Consider the following 15,163-nt stretch of genomic DNA (forward strand, 5'->3'; position numbering starts at 1 on the left):
GGACACACGTGCACTCTGACCCCTGTACCATCCTCCAGCCCCTGAGACAGAAACTCTCACCGTGGGATGAAAAATGAGGATCCAGCACTGCAAGTGGCCTGAAGGCATTCTCGGGCTCTGAGTTTAGAATTTTTGCCCCTAGGATGTCTCCAGGGAGAGAAAGGAGAAGGGCACTAGATAGAGAGTAGGAACTTGGGGTTACTTGGAAAATGTTCCATTTGCTCCCTCCACCCCAGCCCCTCTTCAGTCCAACTTTGGGAGAAATGAGCTAATGGTTGCTCGTAATGACCCCCGCCTGCAACAGCACACCGGGCTGCATGGAGAGGGATCCCCAGGGATCTGCATGGAGAGGGAAGCAGCAGTCAGAGGTCACATTCCCTGACCCCGCCGCGCCCTGTGCCTTGGCTAACACTCGAGGGGCACAGACGATGACAACTGTGTGACTGGTGGCTGGATGAGTGTCAGCCCCATGTCCCACCTCCCCGGAGGAATCAGCTCTCCCCGCCAGCCGGGTCCCAGAAAGGAGGCTGCACACAGCTCTGTCCTCAGTGGTTATTGCACTGTTGGCAGATAATGAAATGTGTGTACATGAGTGACCACCACAGGGCCAGCCAGACCACCCACAGCAGTACCTGAATGGGGAAGACCTTTACACTCTTCACAGGGAGGAGAGTCCACACGGGCGCGGACACTCAGAACACGCACCACACAGACACACGCCGCAGAATGGAAAGCAATAAATTAGGGGCTTCGATCCCACCTGGAGCCTTCACAAAAGAAAGGCCCGAGAGGAAGGCCTGCCCCCACCGCTTCCTGGCACCTCCCTGGCCGGGTGTGCCCGCTCCGATGGCTGGCAGTGGCTGGCCCACGCTGGGGGCCTGAGCAGGCCGCGTTCTCTCTGGGAAGAGGTGAGCTTAAATATTTGGCTTCTCACCAGAGAGAACTATGTACAAGGACAGTGGCCACCCTGGCCTCAGAAAGGAGAGGGTCTCGTCTGAGGCTCTGGAAAGTCACTGAGAGCCCGAGGGGAACACTCGCATGAGCATCCCCGCATTCGTCTTTTCATCGTCTTTTGGGGGAGGGTGGCCTTTCTTCTTTCTTGTTTTGGCAGGCATGGCCTTTCTGGGGGCCATGGGGTGAAACTTCCATGAGTAGGGCCAGCACAGTCTGAGCATATGTGCCAGGGCTCCCCAGGCAGCTCCTCTCCTGCTGGGTCAGCGTCAGCCTATGGAGTTCAAGGCCTGGAACTTCTCCCTCAGGTTCCGCACTCTGCCCTGCTGGCTTGGGTCAGCTGCATCCCGGGGACCCTCTTCCTTCAGTCCACACCCCTGGAAATCCTGGCCCTGCCACAGCAAGGCTGTGGGCTCCTCCGACACAGGGCCTGGTGGGGGTTCCTTCTCCATGATGATCACCCTCCGGTTGTTGTCCAAGGTGACATGGGCGGTGACGTACAAGGCCTCATCTCTATCCAGCTCTTGCTGGGGTGAGTTCCCCGGCGCCCTGGGGCCTGCCCGGCCCCTCTTGGTACTGAGGCTGCAGCAGCGGCCCACTCTGGCTGACCTAGGAGGCTCCACCATGTTCTCTGGCACCGAGCGGCTCCGGTTGACAGGCGGGGCCCGGGCCCGGCTGCCCTCAGCCAGGACTGCCTCATCATGGGAGGCATACTTGGAGCGGAGCTCTCGGACGTCGGGCCAGCTGAAGGTCTCAGTGTCCAAGGGGCTGAGGGGGTTTCGGGTGGAGGCCCGGGCTCCGGGCGAAGTGGTCCTGGGGCTGGTTGCAGAGGGACTAAAGGAGAAATGCTGCGGCGATGTCTCTCCCGCAGAGCAGGACTTCAGGGGGCTGTGCTCGGGGGTCATCAGCGGCTCAGGGTGGAAAAGGGACAGCACTGGCCTTCTCTTACCTGTGGTGGGGGACAGAGAGAGAGAGAGATGCCTGAATCCTGGGCAGGAGCAGAGACAGGGGGAGAAGGAGTAGGATGGAGAACCCTCCATTGCTTCTAGGTCCCTCTGAGGCCATGCTGGCCATCGAGGGATTGGGCCTTGTCGAGCAGAAATCTCAGCACAAAGCATGGCCCCTTTATTGTATACAAGAGGCAGAAAGGGGGGGGGGGGCGGAGTGATAGCACAGTGAATAGGGCATTTACCTTTAATGTGACCAACATGAATTTGATCCCTAGCATCCCATATGGTCCACCCGTACACTGCCAGGAGTAATTCCTGAGTGCAGAGCTATGAGTAACCCCAGAGCATTGCCGGGTGTGACCCAAGAAGTAAAAAAAAAAAAAAAAAAAAAAAAAAAAGGCAGACAGGCGGTGAGCAGGTCCTGGAATTAACAGAAGGGGCATGTCTCATAAGCTGGGGGAGAAGGCAGCTGGAATAGAGAAGGGATCACTAAGACAATGATGGTTGGAGGAATAATTCGGGATGGGAAATGTGTGATGAAAACAGATACGGGACCAAACACGATAATCTCTCGCTATCTGTATCGCAAACCATAATGCCCCAAAGTAGCGAGAGAGTATGGGGGAAACTGTCTGCCATGGAGGCAGGGAGAAGAGTTGGAAAGGGGGGGGGGGTGGGTATACTGGGGACATTGGTGGTGGAGAATGTGCACTGATGGTGGGATGGGTGTTTGATCATTGTAACTCAAATATGAAAGATTTGTAACTGTATTTCATGGTGATTCAATTAAAAAAAAAAAAGAGTTCCTGCTTTTTGGAAAACTGGCCTTGATCACAGGGTCTCTCCTGGGCAGAAGAGCCAGGAAGGCAGTGAAAGGGCCTACCTGGGGCTGGAGGCTCAAGCTCTGGGGCTTGGCCAGGCCGCCGCTCACCCAGCCTCCCTTTACTTACTCGTTTGCGGCCCCGGAGAATCCCACCCTGGGTCTCACATGGGCAAGACAAGTGTTCCACCACTGAACTCCACCCCCAGCAACCATGAGAAGACACGAAGGGATCCCCTTCCCCCAGAGGCTCCTAAAAGGCTCTCCCGCCCCCAGATTGGCAGCTAGGGCCCTCCCTGCCGCCCCCCCACAATCCCCCCCCCCGCCGCCCAAATTCCCTCCTGTCCTTGTACCTTTGCCACCTGAAATCTCTCTAGCCGCCTCCTGCAGGTCCCTCTCCGAAGTCGCTGCCTTCTCCCAGGGCAGCGGTGGCCTGGCCGCCACCGACTTGCCTTTGATGCGGAGGCTGTACTGGCGGGCCAGCTGGTAGACCTTGGTCTTGACGCGCTCACTCATGGGGCCGTCCATGAGGTGGGAGAGCTGCACGATGCGGGGGTGCAGCGGCGTCACCAGCTCGCCCTGGGCGCCCCCACTCAGCTCCTTCACCAGCTCCTTGAGCTCCCGGGCCAGATGGGCAGGGCTGGGCCGCTCGGTGGGGGAGGCGCTCTCGGGAGAGGCTGTGGCCGACTCCTCGGTGATGGCCCCCAGCTCGTGCTCCTCCAGGATGAAGAGCGGCTCATGCAGGTCAAAGCCATTGGCGTGGCCAGAGCCCGGGCCCTTCCGAGGACTCCCCGCAGAGGACTCCATCCCCTCCCACAGCTTCACGATCTCGGAAGACGGGCGGAACTCAGCGTCGGTGATCGGGGCTGGCTCCCCTGCGCCGGCCTGGCTTGGTCCCGGGAACTCAAACAGAGCCCACGAGGCGGGCCGGGAGCCTGACTGTCTCTTGGGCCCCGGGGGAGCCAAGGGCTCGGGGTCGGGCCGGGGAAGGCTGTTGAACCTGGACACAGAGTTTCTCACCAGCCCTTTGGGAATGTAGGAGAGGCTCTCCCGGCGCCGGATGCTGAAGCCGGCGTCATGGTGCTCCGCGTTTTCATAGTAGGTCTTGATTCTGTCCAGCAGCAGCCGGTCACGGGTAGAGAGCATCGATTCCTTTTTCTTGAAAGATGACCTCTCAGGCTCTGCGGTAGGGCAGCTGTGGCCGGGGGCCTCCTTCCCGTTGACAGAGGAGCCGTTCTCGGTGGGGGCCCCCCCACCACTGTCCACTTCCTGTGAGCCAAGGAAGTCTGAGAGGCTGCCGCGCCGGGCTAGGCCCTTCTCGCTGCCCTCGAGGCTGAGCACGCTGCTGCTCCGGCTGGTCAGCCGTGGCGTCCCAAAGCCACTGGACTTGCCGTCCTCCAGGGCCAGGCTGTTGCGCCGGGAAATGCTGCTGACGAACCGCTCAGCAATGACACTGGCCTGGTCCAGCACTGAGGGCGGCAGGAGGCTCTCAGGCTCCTGGGTGGCCCCTAGCTCCTCCTCCTCCTCCTCCTCCTCCTCCTCCTCATCCTCCGCCTCTTCCTCTTCCTCCTCACTGCTCAGAGGCTTAAGGTCCTCGCTGCTCTCAACATCAACGATGTCACCAGGGTTGTCCATCCCCGGCAACCCCTGGGGCACGTCCAGCTGCTTCTCCAGGGCTTCTGGAGACTCTGTGTCCGAGGGTATCTCCTCCGGGCCGGGGCCTTCCGCACCAAACACCTCCTGTTCCATCCCGGACACAGGCTCGGGCTCCACCTGGTACGGCATGGACAACTCTCGTGAGACAGACTCCCACCCAGAGAGAGGGGTGGTGGTTCAGAACCCAGGCAATGAGGGTGAGCATGAACCAGGGAGGGGCTAGGAGCTCAGAGTCCCCTCCTCTGGTTCATACAGGGGTTGTCTGGCCCCTGAGTCATAAGCCTCGGCCCAGACCACCCCAAGGGAAGAGCCCCGGTCAACAAGGAACCCTCTTCCCCTGAGTCCCACAGGACAGTTGCGCCTGAATGCTCAAACTGAAGGCCTAGGGAGCAGCCCCAGGCCCCGTGCACTGCCCCCTTCCGCCCTCAGGCAGCTCACCTCAGGCAGGGAAGAGATGGACTCAGTGCTCAAGCGCTTCTCAGTGTTGGTTGGAGATTGGCCACTGGGCCTCTGGCAGCCCTTGGAGCCCTCTGACTCCCGGCGGCCCTTCCCCTGCAAGCAGCCAGGGGGACGTCATTAGTTCCCAGGCAGTAGGCAGTGGAGGCCTCCCAACCTGGGCAGTGCCTCATTCCGGAGCCCTAAGAGAACGACGGCTACCAGCCAGCCTCAAGCCGGGGCCACGCTCAGGTCCGTGTAGGAGGCAGGCAGCCTTGGACCACCCAAGCCCCTCAATCCCTCCCTGGTGCACTAGCTCCTCCCCATCCCGCTGCCCACACCCCTTCGTCATGCTCTGTGGGTAGCAGTTAGTGCCCAGCACCGGGACAGTACATGCCAGGGGCTCACCGGGGCATGACAAGTGAGTGCTGGGTTAAGAAGTGCTGATGGCTGGAGGAAAGGAACAGGACAGGGGGACTGGGGAGGAGTGGGAGGGCACTCGTGGTCAACATGCACGTGCCGGGGAACATGCAAGGAGGAGGGGAGATCAGAGAGACACCTCACCATAGCGCCCCGGGAGAAAAGTAAAGCGTTGGCCCGATAGTGCCAGCAGTGGAGGGCGGCCAGCAGGGAGCTGGCAAAGTCGGCTACCTGCTCCGCCACTGCCAGGCTCTCCTCCTCCTCCTCCTCATCCTCCTCCTCCTCCTCCGAGCCTGGGGGCTCCGGCCCAGCCCCCTTCTTGCTGTTGTCAGGCCCAACCAGGGCCTCCAAAGAGACCTGAAAGGCCTGTTCCTGCTCCTGCTCCTCCTCCTCCTCCTCCTCCTCCTCCACCTCTTCCTCCTCCTGCGCCTCAGGGGCAACCCCTGCCTCCGTCCGCGGGCCCCGAGGATGGGGGTGCTGCCCGAAGTCCAGGAGAGTGCCAGCGCTGCCGGCGTGCTGTTCGGAGCACAAGACCCCCTAGTAACGGCCACAGGGCCACCTCCCGTCCTCCTGCCAGCAGGGGCTGGGGAGGCCTCCCAGAGACCTCCCCAGGGTCACCCCAGCCCCATCTCCAGGGGCTGGTGAGAAAGGGGGCGAGGGAGAAGGTATAGGTTTGGGGGCGAGGGAGAAGGTCCAGGGCGAGGGGGAAGCGGATGGGACCTGAGCAGGGACTCGAGGCCCAGAGAGGCCCAGAGTGAGGGGCAGCGGGACAGCGCTGGGCCAGTCTCCTGTCAGCGGGTGCTGGGGCAGGAAAGGGGGCGGTTCCAAGAAGGGTTCCGGAGACAAGGGTATCTGAAACCCTTGTGACCCAGAGCCCAGTGCACAGCGAGTGCCTGAGAAGACTTTGTGACTGAATGAAAACAACAGCGGTGAAGGGGAGGGAAGGGGGGTGGGAAGCCCCCACCCCCCTTCCCTCTGTCCAGCTCCCCCACCTCTGGCCTTACCTTCATTCCTGTTGCTCTGGCTGCTGCCACCGCCACGAGGTCCCAGAACATGGGTGAGGAGAAGGGGACGGGGAGGGAGAATGATGAGCAGGAGAAAGAGCCCAGAGAGCCCTGGGACCTCATTGGCGCTCTGACGGCCAGAACCCTCACTCGGTTTCTGGGGCTTTCCAGGAAGTGACCAAGACAGAGATCAGGGTACATGTGTGTTACCCCAGGACAGAGCACGGGGCAGAGGGCTCAGACCCAGGCGCATGTGGGCTTCCTTCAAGGAAGGAATCGAGGAAGAGACCCCTCTGAAACTGTCCTTCCGCCCCTACCCAGGTGATTACCGGAGGCACCTCAGACCCCACCAGTGCCTGGCCCACCCAGCCCACACTCACCTTTCTCACTCAGCTGCCTTAGCAGGTGTCTGGTGGGTTCTGAGGAAGCAAGTGAGTAGAGTCAGCACAGGCCTGGAAACAGCTGGGACTGGCCGGGTCCCCCTCACAGCGCTACCGCCTGTCACCAGCTCAAAGTCCAGTCCTGCCTGGCTGCCCACAGCCTGAAGGCCTGAGGCAAGGCTGCCCTCAGCAGCGCCCCACCCAACCTGGGAGCCTCAGCCATGGGGGGGAGGAGCATCTCCCAGCATCAGCACCTGCGCCTCACCTCCCCCGCCCCTATTCCTAAGCCACGGCTCCAGCATCGGGCCCTGGGCACACCGCAAGCAAGGTCACACCGCACCCCCAGGATCACACAGCGCATGTGCAGTCCCCAGCACCCAGCCCCTTGTGGCATCCCCCATCTGGAAAGCAGAGGTCGCACCCGACTTTCTACGGCCTAACTTAAGGCCTGGCACCATGAAGCCTCGCTGCCCGCTGGGGAGTGTTGCCCGGCTGTGCGGGGGCTGAGCAGGCTCTGGGGACAGGATACAAAACACATTCATTAGGCTGCTGATGTCCCCACTGGGTCCCCTATCAGGGACAGGCCTGATGGGCAGGTGGGGGGAAGGGGACATGGCCCTCTCTAAGGAGTCTTGCTCGTTTCAACCTGCCCATGCCCAACCAGCGTAGGACACCCACAGCTACTGTGGAACTAGGAGATGACACTACAAAGGTCCCTTAAGCTGTTCCTGACCAGGAAATAATACAAAGTCACTTGTTTCCCCAGAGATGTTCACCCAACACACAGAAGTATGAACATGTGCATGTACACATGTACACACACAACATACAACATGCATACATTCTATACAATCTAAGAAAAAGCCTAGTCACTCTAAAGTAATATATAAAATGATATAAGATGTTCTATTCTTTCATTTCCAAAAATAATTTTTTGAAGTTCAATTAAGGGGAATAGAGAGAGAGTACAGTGAGTAGGGTGTTTGCCTTGCATGTGGGTGACCTAGTTTCGCTCTCTGGTATTGCATATGGTCCCCCAAAGCCCCAGCAGGAGTCATCCTGAGCACCTCCGGGTGTGACCCCAAAACAAAAATAAAAACAAATTATAAGTTCCATAAGTGAGGCTGGGGTGATAGCACAGCGGGTAGGACATTTGCCTTACACGCGGCCAACCCAAGTTCAATTCCTAGCATCCCATATGGTCCCCTGAGTACTGTCGGGAGTAATTCCTGAGTGTAGAGCCAGGAGTAACCCCGTGCATTGCCAGGTGTGACCCAAAAAGAAAAAAAAAGTTTCATAAGGCCAGGAAGTAGCTCAAAGGGCTGCAGGCTTTGCATGCAGGATGCCCAGGTTTCATCCACAACACCACGCGGTCCCCCGAGCATTACCAGGCATGCTCCAAGCCCCTGATTAAAAACTCACTTAGTGGGAGGTGATGGCAATAGACCTGACTTATCCCCAGAGTGAACTTCTCTGCCCACCTCAGCTCCGGGGAAGCAGAAAAACTGTGGAGGTGGGGGCCGTCAGCATGGTGGCCTAAGACAGGCCTTCCCACTTAGGATGCTGTCCTCCCACTCAGGGGTCCCTGATCTGCATTGACACACACTTCTCACACCTGATGGACTGGCTTCTAAGAGAAGAGAAGAGTTGCTACAACAGAGAAGCTTGCTGAGACAGATGAGACAGGACACTCACTGCCCTGGAGAGATGAACACCTCTGACAGAGGCTGTCTCCATGGCAACCACAATCCCCCACGCCCCAGGGGCCCTGGAGTGTCTAGCAAGTCTCACTTCTCCATGAGGCTGTTGTACCAAACATTAAAAAAGGAAAAAATTCAACTGTGGTTGGTATCCCCTGTATTAAAAAACTTGAGTCTGTGGTATGTTTAATCTCTTTCATGATGGTTCAAACAAACAAAAAGAAAGCAACACATAAAGTCCAATATTTTGAGTTTTTGCAGGCTAAACTGCCAGCCACATGTAGCTCTAAACAACTCCCCAGTGCCTTGGTGACTAATTTGGATACTGACATGAGACAGAATCTTCCTGAAGCTGTGACCACCAGTCCTTACTGGACTGACACTTCAGCTCACAATACAAAGCTCTAACCTGTCCATGGAACACAGAGGGATAGGAGGCAGACCATAGGAGAGACTGGAAATTAGGGGAGGGAAGGTGCGAGACCCCCAACATGGGGCTTTTAACACAGGGGCCCATAGAAACTTCTCTGCAACCTCAGCAAATCTGCCTCAGAGTCCAGATCCAGGATCAAACAAAACACAGCCCTGAGAGCTTCCCAGAGCCCAGATGGCTCTTCTTCTAGAAGGTCAAAGCCCAAAGAGCTATTTAGGTTTGTGGCCAATCAATGTCCAATGCACGGCTCCCACTCACTCCTGACCCTCTCCACGTTGGTTCTCACCCCATGGGTGAGCGTGGTGCAGTCTCATGGGTAACTTTGGCAGACAGTCCGCCGCCACCAATCCGTCCCTGGGCCTCACACGGAAAAAAACCCACACACTCGTCACCAAAGGAGCTAAGGAGAAAAACAAGGCTTTCTCTTTTGAAACAGATGCTTCGTTCTACCAAGTTGCTGCCCACAGTAGCAACAAGGCCAGACCTGGAAGAAAACGCAGGAGAGGAAAATGGAACTTTTCCCTGAGACCTAAAGTCAATATTTCCTGTCTGGATTTGGTGCCATGGGAAATCTAACTTGTTTTCCCCACTCCTGCTGTTCCAGAACGAGGCAGGGGCCATCAGCAGGGACCGAGATTTATTTTTGGCTGACTCACACACGACATGGCAGCGAGAGGCACCACAGGTCAAGTGAAGCAGCAACCCAGGCACCCCGGGAAAGAAAACTTGCCCACACCTGGCAGGCAAAAGCACAAGCACCCCATGGGAGATGTGTGCCAGCGCCAGGGCCCACTGGAGATTAGAGGTTTCTGAATTTATCTGTCCACTGTCCCCTCTTCAGAAAAACACCACTCGGGGCTGAAGTATAGGAGGTAGCGTGCTCGCCTTACACCCCATATGGTCCCCCAAACCCGGCTAGGAGTAATCCCTGAGCACACATCCAGGCATAAGCCCTGAGCATTGTACAAGAAAGAAAGAAAGAAAGAAAGAAAGAAAGAAAGAAAGAAAGAAAGAAAGAAAAGCACTGCCCAGCACTCCCTGGAGATCAACCTCTTTTGAGCCAACACAGAAAGCATCTCTTGATTGTACCCGACACCATTCAGATCATGAATCACTCCAGTGCTCATTGGGTGAGAGGGGGAATACCCACCCTGGGAAGAAGCCCCCTGCACCCCACCCTGGCCCTGCCCATACCCGACTGCCGGCGGCCCTGGCGTGCGTGGGAGGACACCTCGTCCTGGGAGGCCCATGCCTTCTTCAGCCGCTCCGGGCTATAGCGGTACCGGCTGGGATCTGCACCAGGAGAGACGCAGTCCAGCCTCAGAGACCATCACTTTGGCTGATCAGCCAGCCCCAACCTCCCTCCCCACTCCCTTTCTCAGCTTCCACCCTCTACAATCCGGGAGCCTGCAGCCCTGCACCCCCCACCCCCCTTATCCCCCATCCCCGCTCAGTAGAAGCAAAGTGTCTACAAAAGCATGTCCACCCGGAAGAGAAGCAGAGTGAGGGGCAAGAGCAGCGGAGGGGGACACTTACAATAGGAATCCATTTCCAGGATGGCTTCCTTGGCCTGGAAGGGAGGAAACCCACCCACTTACTCTGTGTCCAGGCTCCCTCGCCTGCCTCGAAGATGGGTTCCCCACACACACAAGGTGAGCTCAGCCTACGGCACCTACGGGGTGGACTCTGCTGCCCAGCAGAGCCGATACCAATAGGTAGGGGCCCCCATCCCCCTCCCCCACCCCAGGCCAGTCACCTTCTGCGGGATGGTGGTGTGGTGATTCTCCAAGATGAGCCTCTTGATGTGGTGAGTCCAGTTCCGCTTCTCCTCCACCGTTTTGGCCTGGGAGAATGCACAGGACAGGGAGCTCAGGGGCGCTCACCACAGGTTTGGAGCTGAGTGGGGAAGCGGGGAGGGGAGAGGGGTGGGGGGGAGGGGAGCTGGGGTGCGGGGGGGTGGGGAAACGGCACTTCCACGAGGAAAAAGGGGTCTGTGATGGGGCATCGGTGGCTTCTTTCATCTGCATCGGCAGCCGCGGTCCCCACCCTGCACAGCCCCCTCACCTGGAGGCTGTACTGCTGTTTGCTGTGCTTGTAGTGGGTGACGGTGAAGCACAGCGAGTCCCGGGTGCTCTCGATCAGCATCAGGGAGGAGCACTGGGAGGCAGAGGGAGAGAGGGGCCATTCAGGGACTCCGCGGTGGGAAGGCAGAGGCAGTCGTCAGCAGTGAAGAGTTGCACAGGCAACTCCGCAGGTGGGAAAGGAAACGGATGAGGAGGGCTGGGGGTGGGGAGGGGGCGCGTTACCGGGATGTGCCCCTTGTAGACGAAGTGGTCACCCCGTTTCTTGGTGATGAGCAGCGCCTTGTCGAAGAGAAAAAAGGTCCTCTCGTTGCGCACGCGGTGTACCCGGAACGTGCCCTCCAGGACCAGCTCCCCGTAGATGGTGAGGTCCGGCCCCTTCCAGTTGATGAGCAGTGACTGGATCTCCTGAAGACGGGATGCCCCCCGCACGCCTGGGTCAGGCTGCCCATGACACCCACAGCGGAGCCCTCCAGAGAAGCCCAGTCTGGGAGTCGCCGCCAGCCTCGGTTCCACCCAGTTGCCTCTCTCTTCCCACACTCCACCAGGCCCTGCCTGTGCCCCCCACCCGGGCCCTGAGCGCCATGGGGCACCTGCAGCCGGACCGCATGCTCGTGCCGCCGTTTCATGTCGTTGATGTACCAGGCCACACAGGTCATGGTGTCGATGGCATCCTCGACCACCTCGAAGCCATCCTCCTCTTCATCAAAGTGTTTGGCAATCTCCTGCGAGGGAGCCAGGGGGCCTTAGGCGGTCCCAGGAGTCTCTCCCCTCCCAGCACCCCCCCCCACCCCAGCCAGCTGGCTGGGAGGCCCCAGGGGTTTACCTGGAGCAGCAGGTGGTACTTGAGGATGCGCTGCACGGGCTTCAGCAGGTAGGAGCCCAGGGGCAGGGAGTGCTGCAGCAGCTCCTGGCGGTCACGGAAGAACTTGGCCTGCTGCTTGTCCCGCATGCACTCTGTCAGCGCAGCCACCGAGCTGCGAGGGACAGGCCGTCACCACTTCGGGCCCACAGTGGGCCCCTGGGCTGGGCCCCCTCCTCTGCTCCCCGCCGCCCAATTACTCACTTGGGGTAGTTGTTGCAATACTGGGTGTAGATATCAAACTCTTGGCTCTAAGGAAACAAAACTTGTCATTTCAGGGTGACTCCCATTTGGAGATAGGCATATAAAAGAGTTTTAGGTTTTCTTTTTTGGGGTTTGTTTGAGGGCCACACCTGGCTGTGCTCAGGCCTCACTTCCAGCCCTGAGCTCAGGGATCACACCTGGTGGGGCTCGAGAACACACGTGATGCTGGGGATTGATTGAACTAGGGTTGGCCACGTGCAAAGCAAGCAACCCACCCCCGTATTATCTCTCCGGCCCATACCAATGGGTTTGGGGAACAGGTCTGGCCATGCTCAGGGGCTGCTCCCAGCACTGCTCAAGGGCCTATGAGATGCTGAGGAACAAGCCCAAGCCTCCCACGTGCTCTAGTCCTCTGAGTCATCCCCGAGGCCCTAGACTAGAATCTGGCTGTACCTGGTCTCCAGAGCCCACTGTGGCCCCCTTCCCTAGGGCCTGCAGATATTTCTTGCTACCCAACTGTACAGGGCATCACTTGGCAGTTCCTGGCTCTTCCTGCTGTCCCCGAAGAGAGACCCCAGGGCTCTTGAGCTGAGGGATTCCCTCTGAAGTCCCAGGCAGGCTGGACAAGGATCCTGTTCTTCTTACCCTTTCCACGAAGCAGCTGGCCACTGCCACGGGGTCACTATTGCAGCTGTCCAGGTCTCTGAGGAGCTGGCTGAGGGTCGGGGAAGTGATGGTCATCAGGCCTGGGGTGGTGGAGACTCAGCCTCTCCAGCCACCAACATGCCACACCCTCTCCTCCCCCCAGCCCCAAACTCCTGGTGTCATGCCAGAGGGTCGGGCACCCCCTCAGAGCAAGTCCTGCCTGGGGCAGCCACCCCAGAAGGAAGGGGCAGAGACCCACGTGCTCAGCAAGCAGGAGAGGCAGAGGGGGCACACATACCCACCTCAGTGGGGGAGGCAGCTCCTCTGTGGGCAGGAGTTAAACACACAAAAGCAGGAATTAAAGGAGGAAGCACAGAAGGGCACCGGGAAGGGGCAGGCACGGGGAAAGAGGGCAGCTGAGTCTCAGTATCCTCTGGGATTAGGTGGGGTAGGATGGGGGGGACACAGGAAACCTAGGAAGAGTTCCCCCTGCTCCTCCCTGATCCCAATCCCACCATCTGACTCAGTTTTGTCTGTCCTGGTCCTTCGAGAAGTCTCCTGATCATAACTGCAGGAACAGGAAGTTCCTCTGGCTAGAGTAAGGGGTCTATGGCAACTTCTTCCTGTCCAAGCAATGCCAGCCCACCAGTATCCTTCCCAGCGGTCTGTAAGCCCAGGGGGCACACTCTGATCCCCAAGGGGCTACTGTCCCAAGGCAGTTCCTGGCTGAGCCCTGCTCCACCCCCATCTCATCTTGCCTGGTCCTTGGCTCCCCTAGTGGGTCATCTCACCAACAGGAGGCTTGGCATTCTTCAAGTTTAGCATAAAAGTGGGGAGGTGGAGAGGGGTAGAAGTGAAGAAGGAAGATGAGGAGGGCAAAAGGGTTACTCAGAGGGTGAGCATCAAGCACATGGAAGGGCCCAGCATCCACCCAGGGCACTGCCCAAGCTGGACCAGCACACACCATCTCCCGGGTGCCATGCAGGGCTTGGCATGGGCTTCAGAGTCCCTCTTCTGGGTAGCTCTTGGTACCCATGAGCAGGGATGGACAAGGTGCCAGAGCTCTGTCACTGGGTGTTAGTCCTAGCCCTCAGGACGGGCCGTGTGGGCAGTGTGTGGTGTGAGGTAGCCAGTGCCTACCTGTTCAGAGCGTAGATGCTCTCTATGTTCCCAAACAGGGCACTGACTTGTTCAGGAGTCAGGAGCCCGGGTGTATCAATGATCTTCAATAGGTAGTCCTGTAGGGGAGAGAAGTGCTCAGAGCCCGGTGAACCCCGAAACCGTCCTGCCCCCAGCACCCCCCAAGTACTCCTCCACAAAGAGCTGGGGGCATCCTCAGGCTGGATACCAAGTGCCCTGCCCAGCCAAATCCCCTCACCTGTGTGGCCTAGGTGGCTCTACCTTCAACTTTTAGATGAGGAACCCAAGACTCGGGGGCGGGGAGGGTAACGGGGGGTGGCAACAAGTGTGCCCACGACCCCACAGGAAACAACTGAGTGGGCATCCAGGGCCCATTTCTTCTCGGTGTTCAAACACCACTGAACTCGGGGCCAGAGGAGTGACAGTACAGTGGGGAGGGCATTTGCCTTGCACACGGTCAACCCAAGTTCCATCCTCGGCTTCCCATATGGTGCCCCAAGCACTGCCAGGAGTGATCCCTGAGTGCAGAACCAGGAGCGACCCCTGAGCATTGCCGAGTGTGGTCCAAAAAACAAACAAACAAAAAACCAAAAAAACTGAGCAGAGGGCCAGAGTGATAATATAGCAGGGAGGGCATTTGCCTTGCACACAGCCGACCTGGGTTCACTCTCCGGCATCCCATATGGTCCCCTGAGCACCGCCAAGAGTGATTCCTGAGTGCAGAGCCAGGAGTAACCCCTGAGCATCACTGGGTGTGACCCAAAAGAAAAAAAGAAAAAAACCAAAAAACTAAGCAGAGCCCAGACCACAGCGCAGAGTCTGCGGGAACCTGAAGATCCCACAGCCCCAGCTCCTGACCACGGTCCACAGGCCTCCCATGTCCTCTCAGGGCAGAAGCCAGGGGAGTGTCAGGGTATCTGTCCTTCTGGGCATGAGCAGGCTAACCCCAAGAGCAGGCACCGGCCTCACCTCCACGATGCTGCGAAGGTCCTGCACGTACATGCGCTCCGTCTCCACGATTTCCCGCACCACGCGGCCCAGGTAGCTGAGCTTGTGCACGGGCCCGGCCGCTGCCCGGCCATTGAAGGGGGACAGGGGCCCCCTCATGTTCAGCCAGCTGCTGGAGTTGTTGTTGCTATTGGGGGCATGCCGGCCTCGCGGGGAGCCAGCCCCGTTCTCCGTGGACGCCTCGGGGCCGCTGGGCTCCTCCATGGTGCTGCGGCTGTCGCGGGAGGAGCCAGACGATGAGGTGGTAGAGGTCAGACTCAGCGGCCGCTCCTGGCTGCCATCCTGGCAAGGGGAGGCAGAGACGGGCATCCTGGCATCGCTGCCTGGCAGGGGCACCCCAGGGAGATTCTGCGGCAGAACAGATGAAGGGTCAAGACTCCCGAATGCTCACAAGGGACAGAAAGCTAAAGGACAGCTCCCAGGCCAGGGAGAGGAAGGATGGGGGAGTCACTGTCTCATGGGAACACAGAGCGA

The 15,163-nt window shown here is 58.8% G+C and overlaps 1 protein-coding gene across 5 annotated transcripts in view; it reads right to left on the reverse strand.

Annotated features, from left to right (window-relative positions):
- Positions 1–542: 542 nt before the first annotated feature.
- The window catches only part of PLEKHG3 (pleckstrin homology and RhoGEF domain containing G3), a 44,249-nt gene continuing 29,628 nt past the window's right edge, over positions 543–15,163 (reverse strand). For 3 of the 5 annotated variants that reach the window (XM_056133156.1, XM_056133155.1, XM_056133157.1), the window contains exons 2-19: positions 14,651–15,037; positions 13,682–13,779; positions 12,542–12,611; positions 11,897–11,943; positions 11,657–11,807; positions 11,424–11,555; positions 11,056–11,238; positions 10,814–10,906; positions 10,506–10,592; positions 10,286–10,319; positions 9,944–10,042; positions 7,038–7,130; positions 6,617–6,655; positions 6,237–6,259; positions 5,377–5,748; positions 4,816–4,929; positions 3,075–4,494; positions 543–1,900 (exon numbers count right to left, since the gene is read on the reverse strand). In XM_056133156.1, the coding sequence (XP_055989131.1) occupies positions 1,221–1,900; positions 3,075–4,494; positions 4,816–4,929; positions 5,377–5,748; positions 6,237–6,259; positions 6,617–6,655; positions 7,038–7,130; positions 9,944–10,042; positions 10,286–10,319; positions 10,506–10,592; positions 10,814–10,906; positions 11,056–11,238; positions 11,424–11,555; positions 11,657–11,807; positions 11,897–11,943; positions 12,542–12,611; positions 13,682–13,779; positions 14,651–14,998 (4,083 nt within the window). In that variant the 5' untranslated portion in view covers positions 14,999–15,037 and the 3' untranslated portion in view covers positions 543–1,220. The remainder of the gene's footprint in view (positions 1,901–3,074; positions 4,495–4,815; positions 4,930–5,376; positions 5,749–6,236; positions 6,260–6,616; positions 6,656–7,037; positions 7,131–9,943; positions 10,043–10,285; positions 10,320–10,505; positions 10,593–10,813; positions 10,907–11,055; positions 11,239–11,423; positions 11,556–11,656; positions 11,808–11,896; positions 11,944–12,541; positions 12,612–13,681; positions 13,780–14,650; positions 15,038–15,163) is intronic. The other 2 variants (XM_056133159.1, XM_056133158.1) reach the window with 2 other exon arrangements.

Source organism: Sorex fumeus, unplaced genomic scaffold (assembly GCF_029834395.1).
Source record: "Sorex fumeus unplaced genomic scaffold, SorFum_2.1 ptg000098l, whole genome shotgun sequence".
In the NCBI taxonomy this organism is placed as follows: Eukaryota; Metazoa; Chordata; class Mammalia; order Eulipotyphla; family Soricidae; genus Sorex; species Sorex fumeus.